This window comes from Erinaceus europaeus, chromosome 8 (assembly GCF_950295315.1).
Source record: "Erinaceus europaeus chromosome 8, mEriEur2.1, whole genome shotgun sequence".
NCBI classification, from domain to species: Eukaryota; Metazoa; Chordata; class Mammalia; order Eulipotyphla; family Erinaceidae; genus Erinaceus; species Erinaceus europaeus.
Window position 1 is genome coordinate 19,805,081 of NC_080169.1, and position 25,103 is coordinate 19,830,183.

A 25,103-nucleotide genomic window follows, 5' to 3' on the forward strand; every position below is an offset into this window, starting at 1 on the left:
GAAAAAGAGAAAATGGAAGAAGACAAAACCCTGAGATTTGTGGGATGACATTAGCAGGAGAAATACACACAGCACAGATCTGCTGCCTGTAAGGAGAAGGTTGGAAAGAAATGGGAAGAACATACATACACATTAGATGAAATAACTAGGCATTTTTATTTATTTATTTAAGAAAGGAGACATTAACAAACCATAGAATAAGAGGGGTACAATTCCGCACAATTCCCATAACCCGATCTCCACACTCCACTCCCCCATCCCCCCCTACCCCCGATAGCCTTCCCATTCTCTATCTCTCTGGGAGTATGGATCCAGGGTCTTTGTGGGTTGCAAATGGTGGAAGGTCTGGCTTCTGTAATTGCTTCCCTGCTGAACATGGGCGTTGACTGGTCGGTCCATACTCCCAGTCTGTCTCTCTCTTTCCCTAGTAGGGTGGGGCTCTGAGGAAGTGGCGCTCCAGTACACATTGATGGGGTCATCTATCTAGGGAAGTCTGGTCAGCATCCGGAACCTGGTGGCTGAAAAGAGAGTTAACATACAAAGCCAAACAAATTGTTGAACAATCATGGACCTAAAGACTGGAATAGTGCAGATGAAGTGTTGGGGGTATTCCCTGCATGCTCTTGTGTACTTCTGCTTTCAGGTGTATATTTTTCCCCTAGTTTATGGGCACGGGTGAACCTATGCTCTATCTCAGGGGACCTGGACTATATTTAGGTTTGGGGGCTTTATTGGGGAGTGGAACACCTGGAATGGAATTAGAGAATACTATGAAAGGGAAGGTCTAACCTGAGTGAAGCTGAAGGGTTGTCATTCCACACCTGAAGTCTCTGGTCACAGTCTGAAGTGAAGCATGCTGGGGTGACACTCGTTGTGTTGATTAGGTTGCGATCCGCAGATGCAATATTATTTTCTAAACCTGGGAAAAAAAACAGGAAGATGGGCAGATCCAGGAAACTTAGATGATACCAAATAAAAGCAGCCCAGAAATATGTATAGAAAGATATATCATAGTCGAAATGGCAAAAGCTAGAGAAGGTTACTCCTGAAAGCAGAAAGAGAAAAAGCCACACGCACATACACACCACAGATCACTGGGAAGATAACTATCTCCAACACCATCTCTCCTGCTTTTGAGACTGAAAGACTGAAAAGATAAAATAACAAAATTACAATCTAGGATTTCTGTTTCCCCAGGCTAGTAAAAGCTTTGCTTTTAAGGTTAAAAAACAAAGCCTAAAAGCAAATCTTTAATAGAAAGCTAGTATGAAATTTAGGTACATGTATGCTCAGAATTCATCAGTTATTTGTTGAATAAACTTATTCCCTATACTTCTGATTAAGGTTTTTAACAATAAAGGCATTTCAAATCTACTGTCAGATCTAAATTTTTAATACTTACTAATATTAAAATATTAAGGCACTTAGACTTTACTGACTTGATCCCCATCAACAGATGACTGTGTAAAGAAGTCATGGGATATCTGTTCCATGGAATATTACTCTGCAATCAGAAAAAAAGATAATATTGTGTCCCTTGGAACAAAATGAATGGAACTATAGGTGATTGATTATGTTTAGTGAAATAAGTAAAGAGATGAAAGACAATTACTGGATGGTTTCACTCATGTGAAATCTAGAAATCAGATACACATGAACTTAAAAAATTAAAAACAGAGGCAAAGAAAACTGTTTTTAAGACTTGTGAAAACCGTGGTGGTTATATTTGGGACTTGGAAGGGTGGGGGTACAGAACTTTGATGGTGGGTGTGATGCAGAACTGTATACTGTGATCTCACATTCTTACAGTAAAAATACATAAAAGGCACAGTGAAAGTTTTGTGTTTATACTATTAGCAATGATATGCTTACTGTAGATCCATAAGTAGTCTTTAGAATGAGTAGAAATGCTTTCTGTCTACCTGGATAGATAGGAAATACTTTAGACTTGTAAACCCATAGCATCTGTAAAGCTGCTGTTGAATTACCTGTATAATTACCTGTAGTATAGCAGCCATAGGCATTAAAATCGCTAGGACTCTGACTTAGTAAAATTTCTTTACCAAAGTAGAATCAGATTTATCCTTTCACTACAGCTTGTTGACCCTGCTCTATAAAAATAATGATAATAATAATAATTAAAAAAGAACAACTTAGTCATAGGGGCCAGGCAGTAGTGTACCTGGTTAAGCACTCACATTACACTGTGCCAGGACCTAGGTTCAGGCCCCTGTTCCCCACCTGCATGGGGAAAGCTTCATGTGGGAGGGCTGCAGGTGTCTCATCTCTATCTCTATCTTCACTCCCCTCTCAATTTCTCTCTGTCCCTGTCCAATAGAAAATAAATAAATAAAAACTTGGTCATTGGTGTGATCCTAAATTTTTCCAGAACCAATGTTCTTTTAGAATATTTTAGTAGAAATATAATACATAGCAACCATAAAATCTGTTGACTAGTCAATTTTTATATGAGTTACATTATGCATTAACGTTTATATGGTTAATATTAGCTTGGATGATATGGAAAGATATAGAGGGCTGGTTTCTGAAGCACCCCACTGAGCACATACATTGACATACATACACAAAGACTCAGGATCAAACCCTGTCCCCACCTGCAAGGGGAAAGATTCAAGAGCAGTGAATCAGGACTACAGGCCTCTCTCTCTCTCTTGTTCCTATCAAATAAAAATAATAAAAATGGAAAAATGGCTACCAGGAATGGTAAATCCATACTACAAGCACCAAACCCAGCAGTAACCCTGGTGTGTGTGTGTTGGGGTAATATAAATAATGATTTCATGTTTGAATGTTCTTTTAGAGGCATTACAAATATCATACTATGTACATAATTACTATGAAACCAGTTAACAAGTATAGGTCCATATGGCCAGGGTTATGTATAAGCATTTATGTGATTAGCATTAGCTTATATGATATGGAAAGATATAAACAGTTATTTAATTACAAAATAGTGTTGTTATTGTTTCTCACCCCAACCTTTCTCCCTCCCAGGGAGATTCTTTACAAGCAGGTGATGAGTCACCATTCTCGGATTCTGTCACCTTGGAACAAACTACAAGTAACATTGGTGGATCCAGTGGTCGTGTTAGTTTGTGGATGCAGTGGGTGCTCCCCAAAATTACAATAAAGCTCTTTGCTCCGGATCCTGAAAATATAGGCACAGGTACAAAATTACTCTTTTCTTTTTTTTTAATTTTTTTATTTTAATTTTTATTTATTTATTTCCTTTTGTTGCCCTTGTTTTATTGTTGTGGTTATTGTTGTTGTTATTGATGTCGTCATTGTTAGATAGGACAGAGAGAAATAGAGAGAGGAGGGGAATACGGAGAGGGGGAGAGAAAGATAGATACCTGCAGGCCTGTTTCAACACTTGTGAAGCAACCCCCTGCAGGTGGGGAGCCAGGGGATTGAACCGGGATCATTATTCTGGTCCTTGTGATTTGCGCCACCTGCCCTTAACCCACTCCCAAAATTACTTTTTTCTACTTAAAAGATAAACAACTAAATACAACCCAGCAATTCCTAAAGAATAAACACACCCATCCAAAAAGCTCTGTGCATATCCAAGTTCATAGAAGCACAATTTGTAGTCGCCAAAGTCTAAGCAACCCAGGTATCCAACAACAATAGATGAGCTATTAAGAAAGATATGACATATTTATACAATGGAATACTACTCAGTTATTATGAATGCTGAAGTCACCTTCCTTACCTCATCTTGGATGGAGCTTGGAGGAATCATGTTAAATGAGATAAGCCAGAAAGTGAAGGATAAATATGGGATGATCTCACTCATGGACAGAAGTCAAGAACTAAAGAACAGGAAGCGGAAACACTTAGTAGAACCTGAGTTGAGTTTGGTGTATTGCACCGAAGTAAAGGACTCTGGCAGGGCAGGTGACATTCAGGTCCTGGTGCTTGATGGTGGAGGAGAACCTAGGCTCGGGATGAGAGTATTCTGCCGAAAACTAAGAAATTTAACACATGTATCAACAACTTTATTTACTGTAAACCATTGACCCTCCAGTATATATATTTAAAAAAAGAAAAGTGTATGAAGTTGGGCGGTAGCACAGTGGGTTAGACGCAGATGGTGTAAAGTGCAAGGACTGATGCAAGGATCCCGGCTCAAGCCCCTGGCTCAAGCCCCTGGCTCCTCACCTGCAGGGGAGTAGCTTCTCAGACGGTGAAGCAGGTCTCTGTCTTCCCCTCCTCTCTCCATTTCTCTCTGTCCTATCCAACAACAATGACAGCAATAACAACAATAATAATAACAACAGTGATAACAAGGGCAACAAAAGTGATAAAAATGTCAAAAAATAATGCTTTTAGAAGAAATAGTAGAATTAGTTTCACTGTTATAATTTATATTTAATCAATGACATTAGATTATATTCAGCTGATTTTTGTTCTCAGTGGAAGCACACTGAATGCAATACCCACATTTTCTATTTGTATTAAAACTTTTCTAGAGCCATGATGCAGTTTCTTCATTACTCTTTTCGATATACATTACAGTATAGTCACTAGAAATATTGCAGAGAACTTTTGACTTAGATATAGTATTTCAGACACTAGCTGGGTTTTTCTCTATCTTGAAAATTAAGTAGTTTTTCTTAAATATGAGAACTTTAGTGGCATTAATGTTATACTTCTTACTTCAGAGCTTTGTATGGTCAGTGAACTAGAAGATCTCAGTGCTTCCATCGATGTCCAAGATGTCTACACCAAAGTCAAATGTAAAATAGAAAGTTTCAATATTGACCACTATCGAAGCAGGTAAATAATAATTATGGGGGAAAGTATATTTGTTAAACCAAACTCATGTACAATTTTTACATTTTAATTTTATTGCTTTTTTGAAGTAACATACTTGTTTCTAGTGGGAGTTCTTAACAGATACATTGCTTAAAGTTTTTTTCTTATATATAATATGTAAAGTTGCAGTTTCTAAAATTGCTAGTCTTCATAAATATGTATGTTACGATGTTACAATGAGCTGCTTATAGGAATCAGTATGTTACATATGTTGCCTATTTGCTAAGATGTCTGGGACATCATTGATGGCTTTGGTTTTAGAGTTTATTCTCCACACCAGTGTAATCAAAGATTGGAAGAGAACGTCTCATGCCTTTCCACTTTGGAGTCTTTTTCTGTCTGTCTCTCTCTCTCTCTCTCCCTCTTCACCACCCCCCCCCCATTTCATTGAGAACATACTGTTTTATGAGATAACTGTCTCAAGAATACAATTTCAGATCTCCCTATAATGTGTCAGCATATGTTGCCCACCAACAACTCCCATCAGAGCCTCCACTTCTGTATTATTGTCCTTATATCTGCTTATGTAAACCAAAGATCTGTACATGTTTCACCATTCTCTTTGCTCTGATATGATTGATATTATCCAGTATTTGAATTCTATCAAATGTATGGTTATAAACAAGTGCAGTTTGTTTATAATAACGTTGGTTAAGATGTTTTAAACATCTTCCTAAAACTTTATAGAATTTTGTCTCTATGTATTTTTCACAAATAGGAATTGAAATGCTCTTTTTCTTTGTTTCACACTACTATCCTGTAGTATTTATTTGAATTATTCTCTACATGTCATAAAATTCACATATTCTTTATTAAAATCATTTTTTTAAAAAAACACCATCATGCTTTCAATTTTCTTGTATTTTGGCACTGAAGCAGTGTCAGACAAAAAGAGTTAGGGTCTGAAAGGTAGCTCATACTCTGCTATGTGCAGGAACCCAGGTCCAAACACCCACCCAGTACTTTGGAGCACCCCATACCTGGGGTGCTTCAGGAGACATGCAGTGCTGTCATGTCTCTCCTTCTCTCTGTAGCTCACATTCTCTCTAGATAATAATAATGAGTTTGGAGTTGTGGGACTATGTAAGTGTAGAGTTCTAATCATAACCCCAATGACAAATCTATGTAAACCAAAAAATATTTGCTTATATATGAGGGACAGTAAAAGACAGGCCACAACTTTGTCTGGCTTTTATGGTACATGAAATTGATCCCGGGACCTCACATGTTCAATTCTTTCTCTCTATTCCTATTATTATTGTTTTATTAGTGAAACAATGATTTGCAAGACTACTGTTATCACATGGGTACAGTTTTTCATCCTCCCATGATAGGTATTTTCACACCACCATCAACTTAGATCTTTCCCCACTGTTGTGCACTGTGTCCCCAACACAGTTCTGCTTTCTACTTATTGAGTACCTGCCTCACTGCAGAAACGATCTTAAAAGTATTTTTTTTCTTTACAACATATATGACTTCCTCAACAGTTATTTATTGTGTGACTACAGCACACATACTTCTGTACATTTACTGATGATGCGTTGTAGAGCTTAAATTAATCTTTTAAACTAGTTTTTACATAGGAATACTTTGAATTTTTATTTTCTATCGATATATATCATATTGTTTATATCAAGATCTGTCAAACTGTCAAGCAGAAAAATATAGTTTAATATTTTGCTGTTTATGTCTTATAATCATACAATATAGTATTACCATATGAATTGTTTTAGCAGTGAATCAGTTGATTTTTATAATGAACTATTTAACTCTTTTGAATAGTATACCTTTATAGCTGAATATTCTTGAAAATGATATAGTTGAAGCAATGTAATGATGTCATATATCACTGTCTATATTCTTAATCATCACTCATTTTATTGATAAGTTTAAATATTTAAATGTTTTCTCTAGTGATTATCTTAAGTAACTGAAATTAAGGCATTTTATGTTTTTTATGAAGTAATATGCTAAGCACTGGGGATGTTTTCTTAAATAGAAATATGCATAACTCATACCCTTATGTATGTAATAGTTTCAAAGGTGAGACTAGAAATAAACAGGCAACCAAATAAATATCAAGTTTGCTATTAAGACAGATATCTTATGCAAAGTTACCAGACTGTGATGCTAATGTGAATTGTTTTATTACTTGCACTATTAGTTCGTGCTTAGGTTAGCATAGTGTTGTTTATATCGTAGCTTTTCAAAACAGTTACTTAGATATGCTAAGTTATTTTAACTCAGAAAAATTGAAGAGAACAGATAAGGTAAACTTATGTTTTCCAGGCAAGGGGAAGGTTGGCAGTCAGGACATTTTGAAGGAATATTTCTACAATGCAAAGAAAAACCTGTGGTGAGACTCATTTAGTAATTATAACTTTTTAAAAATATGTGTTATGAACTGTTTATCATTGTTCTTTTCATGCAATAGGAGTAAATGGTTACAAGAACTAGAGCTCAGAGGAAATTCTTTTTTGACATCTTCCCAAGTTACCTTATAAAATATTCCTTCATGCTGCTTATGTTTTGTAACCATTGTCCTATTAACTACAATTCAGTAAATCATTCAGAAAGGCAAAGGTAAGATTGCTTTTATCAATATGCTTTGTTATTAGTTTATCATTTTGACTTTTTTGAAGTTTTGCATATTTAGATGTGAGTTACTGTTGGACTGTTCTAACTGTAAGTAATAATTTTACACTAAAAGAAGTTATCAATACTTCATATTTACTTGCCCTAAGGATGCCTTTGCAGATGTTTAGACAGAGACTATATCTACTCAAACCTAAATCTATGCAAATGTGAGCAGAATTAAAATTGCTCAGATTTTTTTTTTTTTTTTTGGCTTATGGCTTTTATTGCTTTTTGTCTTTGTCTTTTCACCTTCTTTTCTCCTGCCCACCACCTCAAGCCTTGGGAAAGAGTGTTGGTCTGTGGGGCAATTTGGAGGTGTCTTCCTTTCCTGTACTGACAAGCTGAACAGACGCACCTTGTTGGTTCGACCCATCAGCAAGCAGAACCCTTTCAGTAATTGCTCTGGCTTCTTTCCTTCTGTAAGAAATCATTTTTTAATTATTCTACAGAACACCCACTAATGGGAAGTAGGAGGAAAATCAAGCTATCCATAGAGTCAACTCTTGATTTTTCATCTTCCTCTATATCATCTACTCTGTACATGAATCACATTGTATTGTTATAGACTGATTTGAACTGCCAGTTAATTTATTTTTATGTTAGTTGCATATGCTACTTGTCACTCAGATTTGGTGACTAAAAGCTAATTTTACTATAACAAGAAATTCAAAGGATATTGAATATGATTTTTAAAAAATTGCATTTATTGAATGATCAAGAGTTGAGCATGCTGCTTTTGTCAATTATTTTATGAATCTCATTTATGTAATTTTTTTTCTTTTTCTTTTATGCCACTTTCTACTAACTATTTCATGTTACCTCATCTGTATTCTTCTTCACTCTGGATAAGAGCATATGTCTATCATGGGTTTTAAAGTATATGTATGATAGTGGCTTTTAGAACTCTAGGTTTATGTTTTTTCTAATAGTACAGTATGTGTAAATATGCTTTTAAGTTAAATTTTTAAAATAAACCCACAGTTAATGTCAAAACACATAATTTTTTAAAATTTATTTTCCCTTTTGTTGCCCTTGTTTTTTTTACTGTTGTGGTAGTTATTACTATTGTTGTTATCGTTGTTGTCATTGTTGGATAGGACAGAGAGAAATGGAGAGAGGAGGAGAAGACAGAGAGGGGGAGAGAAAAACACCTGCAGACCTGCTTCACCGCCTATGAAGCGACTCCCCTGCAGGTGGGGAGCCAGGGGCTCGAACCGGGATCCTTATGCTGGTCCTTGTGTTTTCCACCACCTGCGCTTAACCTGCTGCGCTACTGCCTGACTCCCAAAACACAGAATTATTACATGTAACAGTAGATTACCACAATGGTTATAGCAGTTCTCATAAGGCTTTATTAAGTCACTTATTAATGGCCTTTTTGGTCACTACCAGGCCACTCTATCACTTGGAGCCCTAGTCAGAGAATCCTAGGATTCCCCCATAGATAACAGTGGGTTTAGACCTCTAATAGACCCCTCTCTCCACCATCACTAGTCACATAAACCCTTTTGAGGGCCTCTCCAGGACCATGTCCTCCCTATAAATTAGCAATGTAAGGGACTGCCCCATTCTCCAAAGGGAGGCTGCGTCAACTTACTCTATCACATGGGGAAGACTGGTCCTGAAATGAGTGCTGCCTAGAATGTTCCTAGGTGTAACAGTGGACTGAGAGCTCAGACTGACAGGGACTCAGAGGTTACATAGGCTCCTGTGTTAAATATGAATATGCATGGTCCAATGGTCAGATTGATTTGCTAAACAGTTAATTGTATTTATATTTTTTCTTCAAGTTTGTGAGCTACTCTCTACCCTAACCCAGCTTTCTAGTTCTATTCTTAATTCTGACTACATCTTCCCAGACAAGTATTCTTAGTCTGCCTCCATGTTAACTACAAGTCATGGACCCCCTAGGAACATACAAAATAGTTTCCTTACTTCTTTACACCTTAAAATCCTTATTCCTTTTTATTATTATTATTATTATTATTATTATTATTATTAACGTTTTATTAGGAAAATAGTGGTTTACAGAAACAGCTATTGTATGGGAACAGTTCCTCACCATTTCATGATAGGTATCTGTCCATCAATTTTTTTTTGTTTTTATTTATAAAATGGAAACACTGACAAGACCATAGGATAAGAGGGATATATTTCCCACCACCAGAACTCCGTATCCCATCCCCTCCGCTGGTAGCTTCCTATTCTTTATCCCTCTGGGAGTAAGGACCCTGGATCTTTATAGGGTGCAGAAGGTGGAAGGTCTGGCTTTTATAATTGCTTCCCTGCTGAACATTGGAATTGGCAGATCGATCTATACTCTTACCTGCTCTATTCCTGCCATGTGAGTCCTCTTTATTGAACAATTTGTCCTGTTTCATATCTTATGTGCTTCAGACACGAAGTTGCAGATGCTACTAATGATTCCATCCTGAGCTCCCTGGGCAGATGACCTCACCAGTGTGTGCTGGAACATCACCTCTCCAGAGCCCTACCTCACTAGGAAAAGATAGAAATAGGTTGGGGGTATGGGTCAATCTGACAATCCTCTTGTCCGGCAGAGAAACAATTACAGAAGCCAGAACTCCCACTTTCTGTACCCTAAAAAGAATTTTGGTCCATACTTCTGGAGGGGATAATATTAGAAGAAGATGACTAGTGGTCTCTGAAACCCAATTCCATCAGGATATACAGTATTCAACTCATATCTATGGCCCTAGGAGAACAACTATAGTTTCCAATGAAAGGACTGGGGACACAGAACTCTGGTGGTGGGAATGATGTGGAATTGTTTCCCTGTGAATCTTATAATTTTGTAAGCCGATATTAAATCACTAATCAAAAACAAACAGTTGGGAACAGCAAAAGTGTCAGAGAGAGGATAGTTTTACGAAAAACTATTATATAATATTTTTCATTTCAATACCTAATTTTCAAAGTTGTCAGAAAATTAAGTGTGTGTGCCAATCAATGTCAGACTTCCCCATGTTCATTTAAAAATGAAGATTAAAAATAAAATATGTGGAGACTAGTGGGTGACTCAAGGGTTAGGTACATATATCACGATGTGCCCTAAAGTACCCCATGGAAGTCCCCACACGGGAGGATCTTCAGGAATCCTGCTACAGTATCTCTTCCTCTTCTTTCTCTCCCCCCCTCTTCTCTCCCTCCCTCTCACCCTTTGTTTAGAGCAGGGGTGGAAAATGTCTGGTCCCCAAACTCTGTAAGACCCAAGAAATCCTGCCAAGGTGACAGCAGGTTTTTCATAGCAAGATGAAGAGCTAATTTTGAAGTTGATTATTTTATATAACTATGACTATAAATATCCAATGGCCCTCGGCAGAAGAAAAGTTCCCTGCCCCCGATCTAGAGAAAGGCATTAGTATAAGAGGTAGAAAATAAAATCAAAAGAAGTTTATTGATGATGGGGTGACATAGGCTTAGTCTGCTGTGTTGCCACTTTTCACTTTTTTTGCTTTTGAGGTTCATTACCTTTATCAGCTTTACTCTTTCAACCCTAATAACTAAACATGTTATCAGATCACAGGAATGAGGTTGGGATGTGGTGTTTATTAACTTAACTTTTTTGTTAGCTTTTCTGAAAAGTGGATTTTAGGTGCACTAACTGGTCCAGGAAAACTTTCCATAGAGATAATCTTTTCATATGCTCAGAAAGACGAAGTGTACATTTTACTTTACTCTTAAAAAATGTATTGTTTACTGTTTATGGTGGTGGTATAGTGAAATAATTTTCACACTCCATCAAATTGTATGTATATAATATAGTGTTAAACCAAAAATATATGACTTTTAAAGAGATAATAGTTAAGTGTGCCAAAAGACATGCTTTATTTTCCTAGTATGTTACTGTTTACAGTAAACATGCTTTTAGTGGCATGTCCAGTTATTAAGCATGGTGTCTTAAAGACATTTTATTGGACTTTCTTTTATATATTGGATAAGCAAGCAAAGAAAAAAATCTGTTTGTAATGTTAAGTGCAACTGCAATGTGTATTCAGATTGTTCATATCAAACAGAAATAGATACTATGTATATTTATAATATGTAGATTTCTCCTACATAAACAACCCATATTGTGACTTCTTGGTGGCATCAGTGAAAAAATTTCGTGAAAAGAAACTCTCGGTGCCAAGTGGTAGCACACCTGGTTGAGTGCACATGTTACAATGTGCAAGGACCTGGGACACGCCTCCGGTCCCCACCTGCAAGAGGAAAGCTTCACAAGTGGTGAAGCAGGGCTGCAGGTGTCTGTCTCTCTCCTTCTGTATTTTCCCTCCCCCTCTTGATTTCTGGCTGTCTTTATCCAATAAATAAAGATAATTTTTTTTTAAAAAATTAAAAAAAACAATCTCAAGATGATCTATTGCAAATTCTGAATGTTAGAGAAAATGTGTAAGTCATAAAGTGATGAGCAAAAAAAAAAATTTGATAGCTTATCTTAAGACCAGTAACTAGACTCTACGATTCCTAATTTAGAGTACAAGAAGCCTAGTAACCTAATCTGTTTTAAGCGCTGTAATTATATACAGTAGTATTCCTAACTTGGATTCTAATCAGTCTAATGATACTAAAAACTTTAATTTGCTCATTAAAAAGGTGTTGACAAAATGATTTAATATCGAGATCATGTTTTCTTTTCAGATGTTTTCTTTTTAAAATAAAATGTGTATTGTGATTTCCTTTTTCTGGAACAGACAACTGCAAAACTTCTAGAAGGTTCTCACCAGCAGCATGGATTTCTCTCTTTGACATATACAAAAGCTGTCACAAAAAATGTCCGCCACAAGTTAACGTCAAGAAATGAGCGAAGAAGTTTTCATAAGTTATCTGAAGGTTTAATGGATGCTTCCCCTCATTTTCTTCATGAAATTCTTCTTTCTGCCCAAGCCTTTGATATTGTCCTTTGTTTTCCTTTACTTAATGCTATTACAAGTATATTTCAAGCAAAATTACCAAAGACCCAGAAAGAGAAGAGAAAATCTCCTGGTCAGCCCATGAGGACCCATACACTGACTTCACGCAATTTACCATTGATTTATATCAACACAAGTGTAATCAGAATTTTTGTTCCAAAGACAGAAGAAATGCAGTCAAATGTTGAAGGTATGACTTTTAAAGTTTTTAAACAGATATTATTTATTAGTTTATTTTTATGAGCAAGAGCAGAGCACCAGTCTGACATTTGTAGTGCTGAGGATTGAACCTGAGATCTCAGTGATACAGATCCTGATGGCTGAACTGTCCTCCTGGTGGGTTAGAGGTGGGGTAGAACAGAGACTTAATCTCACATGTGTAGTATACAGGTGATAGGCTGTTTGCTTGGAAGTCCTGTGCTATACTACTTAATAATCTCTCCCTGAGTGGTCAGATTTTAAATAACTGAGTATGCTTCCAGTTCTATTACTTAAAAGAGTTAGATATAAAAGAGTTTTTTTTTTTCCTAAGTTTTTACAAATAAAATTTGTATTTTTTTTAGCTTTTATTTTACTAAACTCTTATTTTGGTTTCTTAATACCTGGGATAACTCAGTTAGCTTAGAAATTAGTCAATACACCTGTGGTTCAATAAGGTTTCTCTGGTTCTTCTAGATTTCTCAGTGATTTCAACCATAAAAATGAAGAACTCTCAAGATAATGAGCAAAATTATGTCACAGTAGTTAGTGGTATAAATTTGAAGTTAGGTCTAAATTAAAATTCCTTTTTTTCTTTTTTTTTTTTTTTTTTTAGTTTTGAACTTTGAAATTTTAGCAAGTTTGTCTAAATTTCTATGAATAAAATAGTAATAGTAGCTCTTAATATGATAATAATTTACTTTCAGATGATGACTATGTAAGACTTGTAGTGCTGACCTTATAAAAAGCTCTCAGTAAATGAGAATATTAGAAGGAAGAGGTTGGGCCTTTGTTTAGAAAAGAATTTTTGAAATCCTACGTATCACCACCGCTTACACTTCATTCACTATAATTTAGTCATTTGACTGTAACCTCCCCTGAGGGGCTGCAAAACCCCTTTCTTTTATAATAATGTGCCTAGCTAATTAGTGCCCAGTGAAATTGAGAAAAATGGATATTTGTGAAAGAGCTTATAGCCTCAGTCAAATGAAATAGCAAAGCTTTATTCATTTTTTTTTTTTTTAAGTACAGGGTGGCTTTGCTAGTGTGTGGAGTGTGTCTATCTAAAGCAACCAATCTTACAACACCACCAAAAAAAAAATTGTAACCAGATATGCTCTTAAATTTTGTGAGCACTATGATAATTATGGAGGGGACACAGATCTTTGGTGAGTTCAGTGACTTACACATTCCCATTTACAAGTGAAACTATACTCCCCAAAACGTAATTTCTTAACTTACTATAAAAACACTTCTAATATTTAAAATTTTTCTTTTTAAAGTTACCAATGTTTGCCTGTAGGTAAGAGAGGCTCATTACTAGTTCAAACTATATTTCCCATTAATAATCATGTGACTAGGTTGCACTTTTATTGAACCTTACTTTATTATAACCGTAACACCTCTTGTTAATAGCTTTATGTAAGGCTATCATAAAATTGAGGGTTTTTTTTTAAGTTACAGTATTGCATAGTAGCAACTTCAAATACTCTAAAGACTTTAGGTATTTCTCTAAATTGAGTTGATATTGAGAATTGCAAAGGAAAAGTTCAAGTCTTCAAAACACATTGTCATTTTGATTAATTAAAATACTAAGTTTAGGGAACAATCTTATGTTACCTGAATATTGTGCACTTTAAGCTTTTGGTTACTGATAAAAGCTTCTGCTTTCATAGTTGTTCATAGTTTTTCATTTTCCATATATACTCTCTTCCTCCCTGAATAGATGAAATCTTTCATATTTCTATTTTATTACATTAAATGCAAAAGTTTTTAATAGTCCATATGTTAAATTCAGTTAGTAATAAGAAAAAGAAAATAAAAGGCAAGAAACACTAAATAGTCTGGGAACTAGAGCTGTGGTAGATAGAGCTCAGGGTACACAAACTTGAAATTCCCAGCACCACATGTGCCAGATCTGCTTACCTCTCTCTCTCCCTCCTCCTATTAATCAGTGAATAAACATTAAAAGGAAATAGTTCATATTCTAATACTTAAAGTAGTCATATTGAAAATCTGTTTTTCAATTTGAATTTTGCTTACATTATTTGTGACTTCTCAAAAATTTTAATTTACAGGTGTTCGACTTCCAGCTTAGGCTGTTTATTTCAGAGTAGAGGGCTGGTTTTAGGGCCTAATTTGAGTCTTCTAGAATGAGCAATTCCTCATGAGACAATTTTTAAAAAAATATAGTTAAAGCAAATAAGGAGAGCATTCATTTCCATGTTGAAAATGCTTCTAGAGGGAACATTTCCTCATATGATTCAGCTATTAAATGCAGCTGAACTGGACCATTGACTTGAGTCACTTTCTTATATTAATACATTTTAAGTTTTATATCTCTAAGATACATATGAATAGGCTGGGTATTTTATATCATAAAATGGATTGTTTTTATTTGGCTTGTGAATGATCAGCACTAAGTGCTTTTTTTTTTTTTTTTTTTTTTAACTATAACTTCTGTATCTTCTAGTGAGAACACTTTTGGCTCTAATAGCAACAGAATTATGTTTTTGGATCTGGCTTTATATGTAACACCAAGTACATCATTTTCCCTCCATATGTACCTCATTTACTGCAGTGTTTCTATTACATTTCAGATTTTCATATGGTAGATAGTATTCATAGCCTGGAAGAACAGTTAGCAAGTACACTAATTGCACTTTTGTGGTATGGTCTATTCTTCAGGCTTACTATTTATTGATTTAACTTATGTCTGGTGCTTAATCAGAGGTTTTACCCACATGGAATTATTTGATAAGGTTGGCATAAAATGCAAGATCTGTGAAATGTAAACAATGTTCTTAGTGTAAGGACCTATAATCAAGTCAGACCTCTAGCCATTTGAAAGTTGTGCAGCTGCATGAGAAGTAGCTTTCTATTTGATCTTCTGTGCCATAGATATTTTGAAGTTTTGTCTTTCTTTGGTATTTACATGCTAATATTTATTATGACAATGGAGTTCTTTTTTCACATTTGACTGTCCTTCCTAGCTCTGTCCCCCTGCCATTTTGCCACACTCCCTTTATGTACATCTTACTCACTGGATATCTTTCTTCTTAGTTTTTCTGATTTTCCCAATTCAGACTTTCTTTTTTAGACTAATCTAAGGCAGACCATACCAAGCGTACAGCTGAAGCAGCTGGAAATAATCTGTTAGTTTTGCATTCTTTGGGCACCACAGTTTGGGAAATATGGATTGTATGCCTTTGTAGCCATGTTCTGTTCAGGATATTCCTGAGGTCTTGCAGCCAATTCTTTTCTGTTTCATTTGTGGCAAATGATAGTTCCATGAGAGAAATTACGGTTTTTGCTATGTTTTCTTCAAAGTCCATAAAGTTGTGTATTGTTAACAATTTTTAAACAACTACCATAGTAGAATCATCTGTTGGAGAAGAAGGAATAAAATTTAATACATATTAAAGAGGCCGTCAAGAACCCCTGTCCATCCCACACATTCCTCAAAAAAGACTTAAAGTTAGTGGATGGTTTATGGAAAAATGTGATTTTTCTTCAAGAGGATATAGTGAAATACTGTTTTAATCAACACAAAAGTTTGAATTTATATTTCTTTATCTTTTTTTTTCCCCTGAGGTTATTTACCTTCATTTCAGATTTCTCTAGGAGATAGAATTTTTTTACACTGGAGTGAAATTATTATTATTTTTTTGAAGGGATGACTTCTTTTTTTTTAAGTATTTATTTATTCCCTTTTGTTGCCCTTGTTGTTTTATTGTTGTAGTTATTATTGTTGTTATTTATGTCGTCATTGTTGGATAGGACAGAGAGAAATGGAGAGAGGAGGGGAAGACAGAGGGGGAGAGAAAGATAGACACCTGAAGACTTGCTTCACCGCTTGTTAAGCGACTCCCCTGAAGGTGGGGAGCTGGGGGCTCGAACAGGGATCCTCACGCCGATTCTTGCACTTTGTGCCACATGCACTTAACCCGCTGCTTTACCGCCCAACTCCCAAGTGAAATTATTATTTCCTAAGCAGTTTCACAATATAAATTATTAAAATGTAAAAGTGTCTGGAAGGCACTGGGTGGTGGTACACTTGGCAGAGCATACACACAACCATGCTCTAGAACCAGAATTCAAACCCATGGCTCCTTTCTGCACAGGGGAGGTTTCACAAGCAGTGTAACAATAATGCAGTCATCTCTTCCTGTCTCTTCTCTCTATTTCTTTCTGTCTCTGTCAAATAAGAAAGGATGCAATAGGGGTAAAAAAACAGTGGCCTGGAGTGATGGGTTTATCATGTAGGAGAAAAAAATAAACCTAAAATCTTTAACAATAAGTTGAAATATCCTTTCATATTAAACAACATTTTGTCTTTTTCTTTCTTCTGTATTGTCACGTGTGAGTGTAATTTTCTGACATCTGACAACTTGAAATACCAAACTCTGTGAGTGTATATATGTGTGTGTGTGTGTGTGTGTGTTTATTTGAATTGTCTTTAATCATTCACACTTAAAAAGAATTGTATTCGGGTGGGGGTAGATAGCATAATGGTTATGCAAAGAGACTCTCCTGCCTGGGGCTCTAAGTCCTAGGTTCAATCCCCTGCACCACAATAAGCCAGAGCTGTGCAGTGCTCTGGTGTTTATCTCTGTGTCTTTCTCTGCATCTCTCTCAAAAATAAAGAAAAAAAAAAGAAAAAAGAATTGTATTCACACTCTGATATCCTTTAATGTATTTGTTGACAGTAATTTATCATTAAAACCTCAAAACTGAAAACCACTTGGGAGAAAGATAATATTCATATGAAATCATATACTTCGTCGACACTACTTTTATATACATCAAGAATGTTATCATAGAGGTTGATGATTTTATTCATTGCCATTTTCATTATGTATAACATAAATGGGATATAAAGGAAACAGAAAACCACCACATTTTTTTATTTTAAACAAAAATTTCCTTGTTGTCATGCATACCTGAATGTGTCTCTACTCTGTTACGTATATTACCGTATTTTTTCCTTATCCATGAAGGTTCACTCTATACACAGATCTACTATAGACCTCATAACCCATCCACCCCCCTTTTTTATGTTACAGTTACTCAGGCAGCAAAAGAGGATACCATGGTTCTACGGATTGGCTCTGTTGCTGTGGCTCCCCAGGCTGACAATCCACTAAGCAGATCTGTCCTCAGGAAAGATATTTACCAGTAAGTTTTTTTTTTTTTTTTATGTTCAATCTTATAACAATTTCATCCTGCAAAGAAGTACACTGATCAATAAAACTTTCTTAGTGTGGCCTGTAGAAATACTTTTTATTCAGAACCTTTTGATATTTAAAACCAGGTTTTTCTGATTTTCTTCAGTTGTGGCTTTCTTAATTCATTCAGACAAATCAAGTATTTCTGTGAAGTGTTGATGAATAACAGAATGTAAGTACCACGTCACTATAAAATTAAAGAAGCACAGTTTGGAAAATTTTAATAGGCTTTAAATTTGACCAACTCTCTAATCACATAAGAACTTGATGTCCTCTCTAGAACTACCACACTCTGCTATAGACATGTTGTATAACATTGAAGCATTTTCTTAACTCTAAGCTGTCATTTGAAATATAGGACTGTGGATGTCATATGGATCAAAGCTGTAAAGAAAAGCATACTTCTAAGCAGAAATTTCACAGTAAACACTTTCTGTGAAAATGCCATGTTCTGGATTTTGTCACTGAGTATCTGCAAACCACACCAAGCATATATGGACAAGTAAACTGGTGAACATATGTAATCAGCATGATAAAAATAATATACTGTCCATACTGAAGTTGATACTGCTGCCAGACATAAAAAGTATAGTTGCAAATAAGTGAGAAAAGTCACAGAAATACAGGTGAACCAAGTATCTTATTCTCTGCTGGTCTGTTTTTCAGATGTCATTTTTTAAAAAAAAATTTTATTATCCTTATTTATGGATAGAGACAGCCAGAAATCAAGAGGGTGGTAGAGAGAGAGAGAGACAGAGAGACACCTGCAGCACTACATCACCAACCTCAAAACTTTCCTTCTGCAGGTGGGGACCGGGGGGCTTGAACCTGAGTCCTTGTGCATTGTAATATATGGGCTCAACCAGGAGCGCCACCACCCGGCCCCTCATATGTCATTGAAACTGCTCTTTTAAAGAATAAATTTCTACTGTTCTCCAGTAAATGTTACTGCTAGGGAGAAGTTCTGATTTAAGTAATGCATTTACCACCTAGAGGGTAGCACTTACTTTATCTTTAAGTGGATCTAGGAATTCATTTGAAAGTTTGAAGAAAGTATTTTGTGTGAATAAAAGAAAAGCACACAGGTGTCAGTCATCATATGTGAAAATGTGTCTCTTATTTTGGCTGCTGTAGTTTTCTTCCCTGTGTGCTTCTTGATCTTCATTTATTAGATTCACAACTTGTCACTGTTTTCTTCATACCTAATACTTCCCTACCTTTCTGTGTCTTATTCTTCATCATTCCCCTTTCTATATTTTCCTCATGTTTACTTTCTCCCTTTTCTTCCTAGGTCATTTCTTCCTGCTTCACTACTTGAATAGTTTGATTTATGTTATAGAGTATAATAACATTGCCAAACAATTAATAGATGTATAGACATATATATATATACATATATATGTATGTATTTATTATCTCTGTACCTTAAGTCTCTCAAACAAAATACATATAAATATGCTAGCAAAGAATCTCACCTGGAAGGCTTCCTACTCTGCCATCTGTATTGCTCAGATTCAAGTCTGAGTCTCACTGTATTGAGAGATACTTTCGTGCTGTGGTGACTTTCCCTCTCTCGCTCTGCCTCTGTTGTCTGTGACTCTGTCTGGAAAACTTGGCTAGAAGCAGTACAGTGCTAGCAAATCCACATATTTGTATGTGTCTATGTGTAAGCAAGCAAGCCAAAAGTATCTAGTTGAAACTTCAATTTAAAACAAATGCCCTTATTTTCTTTTTATAATTGATAAAATCAAAGTACACAGAATGTTTTCTATTTTCCAAAAAGCTTATACAGACAGGGCATTTCAGAATTTTTTTTTTTTGATATTTTATTGGGGGAAATAATGATACAAAGCAGTTGCTGTCACATGAGTGTAGTTTCTTATCTCCTCATGATAGATGACAGCACATATGAATTGCTTACAGAGTGCTATTATTATTATTATTATTAATTTATTTATAAAATAAAAAATATATCAACAAGACCAGAGGATGAAAGGGGTACAGTTCCACACAGCTCCCATCACCAGATTTCTGTATCCCATCCCCTCCCTTGAAAGCTTTCCTATTCTTTATCCCTCTGGGAGCATGGACCCAGGGTCATTATAGGGTACAGAAGGTGGAAGAGTTCTTTTTTAAATGCATATTTCTGTCACCTAGTCTTACTCCCATTTATATAATTTAGTAATTTCACCTTCATGATCCTCTCCATGTTTTTATTTTATTAAGAAAAAAAATCTACTTTTTGCTTTTTGTCTTTCTGTCTTGGTTTTTCTAACTATACCTAAAAATGCTATCCATAGAATATACACTCCCACCTGCAGTGGAGAAGCTTCACAACTGATGAATGCTGCAGGTGCCTGTCTCTCTCTCTCTCTCTCTCTCTCTCTCTCTCTCTCTTTTTCTCTCTCTATGTCTCTGCCCTAACCCAGTCTCTGTGTGTGTGTGTGTGTGTGTGTGTGTGTGTGTGTGTGTGTGTGTGTGTGTGTGTATCTTTCCCTATGCTTTCAAGTTCTCTCTGTACTGTCAGTAAAATGAAGAATAAAATCAAGTTCTCTCTGTACTGTCAATAAAATAAAGAATAAAATAAATAACATTTCTGGAATAAAAAAAAAATGCCCATAATTAACAGACTTGATGGTGAAAGATAGATGCTTTACTCTTAACATCATGAGTAACATGAGGATATCTGTTTTTAACTCTTCTCTTCAGCATTATAATAGAAATCCCAGCCAGAGGAAGAAAGCTATATGTTTTCAGGTGGCACATATTTTATATAGAAAATCTTAAGGAATCCACTGAGAACTCTAGGACAAATAAGAGACTTAAGCAATGTTAGTTGGTACAAAAATCAGTTCACAATAGCAATGAACAGTGAAATTAAGAAATCAATTCTATTAATATAACATCAAAATAATTACTAAAAATACAGAATTTACATTCTAGCTACTATAAAACACTTTGGAAAGATGTTTAAGAAGGCCAAAAACATAGATGTGGACACCATGCACATAAAGCTGAGGACAGTGTGATTATATAGTAGTCCCATCTCTCGTGATTTGCTGACTCAATAAACTATTTGTCAAAATCCCACCTCACTTCTTCTTCTTCTTTTTTTTAAGATGTATTTATGAGAAAGAGTGAGGAAGAAAACTCCAGAACCTGACATATGTACTGCTGGGGCTCAAACTCTGGATTTTTATGCTTGAGGGTCCAGCACTGTCTATTGCATCACCCCACAGCCACCCAGTTCTCTTCTTTAAATAAACTTATGAATGACCCAGGACAGTTCAGAAATGTAGAGTAGTCCTTGTGACATTTTGTTTTTAACATTGTAGGGAGTGCCTGCAACAAATTTGCCCTCAAGACATTCAAAACAAAAGTTGAATTAAGTTTAACATGGTTTACAAACCAGTCCTCTCATGTAGGTCAGTTCCTCATTGAATTGAAATATTTCATCTTTTCTTTATCCAATCTGCCTGATAGGAAAAGTTATGCCTTCTCTGGGAAAATTAATATTTACTTCTATTTCCTTACTGGTTTTGAACATGATATCTGCTGTCTTAAAAAAAAGTATATAAAAGAAATAAGAAAAATTTACACATTATCAAGAGAACCACTCGCTGGTAGGAAAGACCCATTTGATTAAGTTGTGGAGTTAGGAGACAGAAGTTTGTTTTTTAATTTTTTTTTTTTTTTAGACAAATTGAAAGGGAAGTACGAGATAGAGAGACAGAAAGGCAGCTGCAGCACTCGTGAAGCTTCTTCCTGATAGGTGGGGACCAAGGATTTGCACTGGGATCCTTATACATGGTAATGTTTGTACACTACTCAGTGCACCACTGCCTGGACACAGATAAAAGTTTTAAATAATGCTTTCATTCTTTAAAGATAAATCTTGGAGGAAGAATTTCATACACATTAGTTCTATTTAAATAAATTTTAGAGATAGCTCTCATGGTACTATTCATGCTCTACCATGCCTGAGGTCTGGGGTTCAAACCATAACACCACACAGTGAAGCATTATGAACAGCGTTTTGGGGAGCTCTGTGGATGGTAGAGTTGTGGTAAGGTGTCTCTTCCTTTTCTCTTCCCCCCAATCTAAATACAGTGAAAGAATTGAGCCCAGAGGAATCATCAGTGGTGTGAATCCCTGAGTTCCTTCCTCAAAACTGCATTATGGGGATAAATAAGTTTTGAAACCAAATAATACATTATCTAAAGATAAGGACTTACTAGGTAGCCATAAAGAAGATGGACAACACAGCTAATAGGATTAGTGAAATGAAAGTTAACTGAATAGAAATATTTGAAAAATGAGTATAAAAAGGAAAAAATAAAGACTAGGAAAGAAAGAGAACAAACTATTTAAGACATTGGACACTGTCCAGGGGTCTAATGTGTACTGAGTACAAAGAGGTCCAGAAAAATAGAATACAGCAAGATGAATAATTGAAGAAAGAACTCTTGTGACTTTTTAAAATTAACAAAATCACTAGCCAGCACATGCAAGAAACCCAGTAACCTAAATACCCTGCTCTCAATCCAAGGAAAGTAAGTGTAAAGGAAACATCATCAAGGTACATTATAGTCAAATTACTTTTTTTAAGTGCTACCCCATCATAGTTAAATTACAGAAAATTAAAGATATAAACAACTGCTTCTTTAAGTTTAGGGAGGATACTGAACAAGGAGAAAAAGAACGTAGCATTTGCTTTCTAACGTAGATTTCGGGATCAGTCTAAGGCAGTATCTAGGAAAGATGAAAAGCTTTTACTTTTAATAAACATTTAACAGTTTTAATACCTTTTTGAAAAATAAATTCATGTTACACACATGTGAGTTCACTGCTCCTTGCCCATTTTTTTTTTATTCCAGTAGACAAAGGAGAGACATGATAGCACCATACTGTGACCCATTTCATGGCACTGCATGTGGTACCAGGACTCAAACCTGGGCTGAATACTTAGAAAGGTAGACACTCTACTTAGTGAGCTATTTCTTTGGCCCCTACTCTTTGACATTTTTAGTTTTTGGTTTTTTTTTTTTTTATTATAAAGAGAAAATCTTACATCAGTACTTTAAAAGAAAGGCATACCTTTGAAGGAATAATGGACTGAAATAATTTAAACCTTATATTTGGAAATGAGAAGATTCTTAGTGGATATGGGACCTTTCTATAATACTTGACCTATCATGTGTCAGAAAGAAATTTCAGTGGCCTGAAGCTAAGAATAGAACAAAAGTCATTAATGTCTGGATATTACAGTGACTCTGACTGCATTTCAGTAGGATGGGGATCTTTCAAATTGTCAAACTCTGAAAGTAAGGGCTTGGTAGTGACACATCTGGTTAAATGCATGTATTACCATGCTCAAGGACCTGGGTTCAAGCCCCCCACCTCCCCCCCACACACACACACACATCAGAGGGAAAGTTTCATGAGCAGTGAAACAGGGCTGTAGGTTTCATTCTTTCCCTCTTTCTTTCTCTCCTTCCTCTCAGTTTTTCTCTGTTCTATCAAATAGAATATAATGTAAATTTATTTTTAAAAGGTGGCATAATTCTTTTTTTAAAAAAGCTGATAGTAACTGAATATTTTGTTCATTATTTACCAGATGTTTAATGGGAGCCTACTATAAATCATATTTGCTATACATTGCTAAACAAGACAAAAAAATTCCTGCCTTTATTAACTTTTTATGGGGAAGTGAGACAGGAGGCAGTTAAAATTTAGCATAAACATAAACTAGAATATAAGTGGTATGACGGTAATATAGCAGGGAAGAGGATGGGGAATGGAGAGGTAGAAGTAGACAGCGTGACATTGGTCAAAGAGGATGTCTTTTTTTTTCTTAATTGTGAAGTATTTAACTATTTTTGCCTTACCTATTAGCAAATATTTACTAGATATTTTTCATTTTATTTTTATTAGTGATTTAATAGTGCTTTACACTATTAAATCACTAATAAGATAATATAATTCCATACTGTTCCCACCACCAGAGTTCTCTATTATCATCCCCCTCTAGTGGAAACTTCAATAGTTCTTCCAAGGTCACAGATACTGGGTTGACTGTGTCTGTGTCTACATCTACATCTACGTTTGTGTCTATGTCTATATCTATTCCTGTTTTTTCTACTGTCCTGCCTTCACATCTTTCTGAGTTACACATACAACTATTACTACTTCTGAGCGTTCTTCCTTTTTAAAACGATGTCTCTTTAATAGAGTACAAGAATTCTAAAGCAGCTAAGATTGCCAAAAGAAATAGATGGCAGCTGAAGTCATGTTCTGAGGGATTGTAGTAGGGTTTTAAAAAACATCAAAGAAGAGCTTTTTTAGGCCATTCTGAAGACTTTGCTATTTTGAATGGGATACAATTGTGGGGGAAAGTAATACACACATGAAGACTTCTGATGTGATGCTTTAATTGTTTGGAGAATAACTATCTGCAGAAAGATGCAAAGGATAAAATCACCAGCAGGAACTATAAATACCACTTTGAAAAAAGATGAAGTATGCATTTAAAAACAGAGTCACAGACTGACAAAATATCAATAGTTCACTTGGATAGTGTACTGTTTCCGAGATCAGATGACATCGGGCATGTTCAGTGTTATATGGCCATTTGCGAAGTATCTGGTCCAGTTTTGTGCCTACCCACCCACTACACTGTGGGAAGTGGGCCCACTGTCCGGGAAGTCCAGGTTATTGTTTCCATGAGAGACTGAGCGAGTAGACCCCAAGTTCTCCCCCTTCCTGGGTAGAGACAATGGCAGGTCCCCCTGACCTCGTGAACTAATGATGTATGGCTTCTCTGGACAGGGGCTACCTTTCTGCACATCCCCCTTAAAACAAAGGCCATGAATTACTGTGTATTATGTATGGCCGACTTGAAAACTGCTGCAAATATCCTGCTTTTGCTCAACTGCTCCCTTCCCTCCTGCCCTAAAGTGCCTGTAATTTACCCCCAGAGAAAAATGCATTGTGAACTCATGATCAGGCCTTGTATGGGAACTTTCCAGTGTGATCAGATAGTTTGTAGGTCAAGATGCAATTGTGTATTGTGTTTGGGTTACCTCATTACCTCAACCTTCTCCCTAGACAGTGGGTGTATCTGCTTGCTTTCTCCCTCAATAAACGAGTCGCCCCTCTGAGGCCTCTCCCAGAGCTGAATGAGTCTGGTATGATTCTCTCCTCTCCACAGAGCCACCCTAGATCTCCCAGGGGGCTACTCTGACCTTTGCCAACAGTGGGC

The 25,103-nt window shown here is 35.9% G+C and overlaps 1 protein-coding gene across 1 annotated transcript in view; it reads left to right on the forward strand.

The window, feature by feature from the left end:
• The window catches only part of VPS13B (vacuolar protein sorting 13 homolog B), a 634,327-nt gene that overhangs the window by 296,966 nt on the left and 312,258 nt on the right, over positions 1 to 25,103 (forward strand). Inside the window, exons 25-29 of the mRNA XM_060195774.1 lie at positions 3,016 to 3,187; positions 4,689 to 4,803; positions 7,135 to 7,201; positions 12,198 to 12,606; positions 17,681 to 17,792. Of these exons, the coding sequence (XP_060051757.1) occupies positions 3,016 to 3,187; positions 4,689 to 4,803; positions 7,135 to 7,201; positions 12,198 to 12,606; positions 17,681 to 17,792 (875 nt within the window). The remainder of the gene's footprint in view (positions 1 to 3,015; positions 3,188 to 4,688; positions 4,804 to 7,134; positions 7,202 to 12,197; positions 12,607 to 17,680; positions 17,793 to 25,103) is intronic.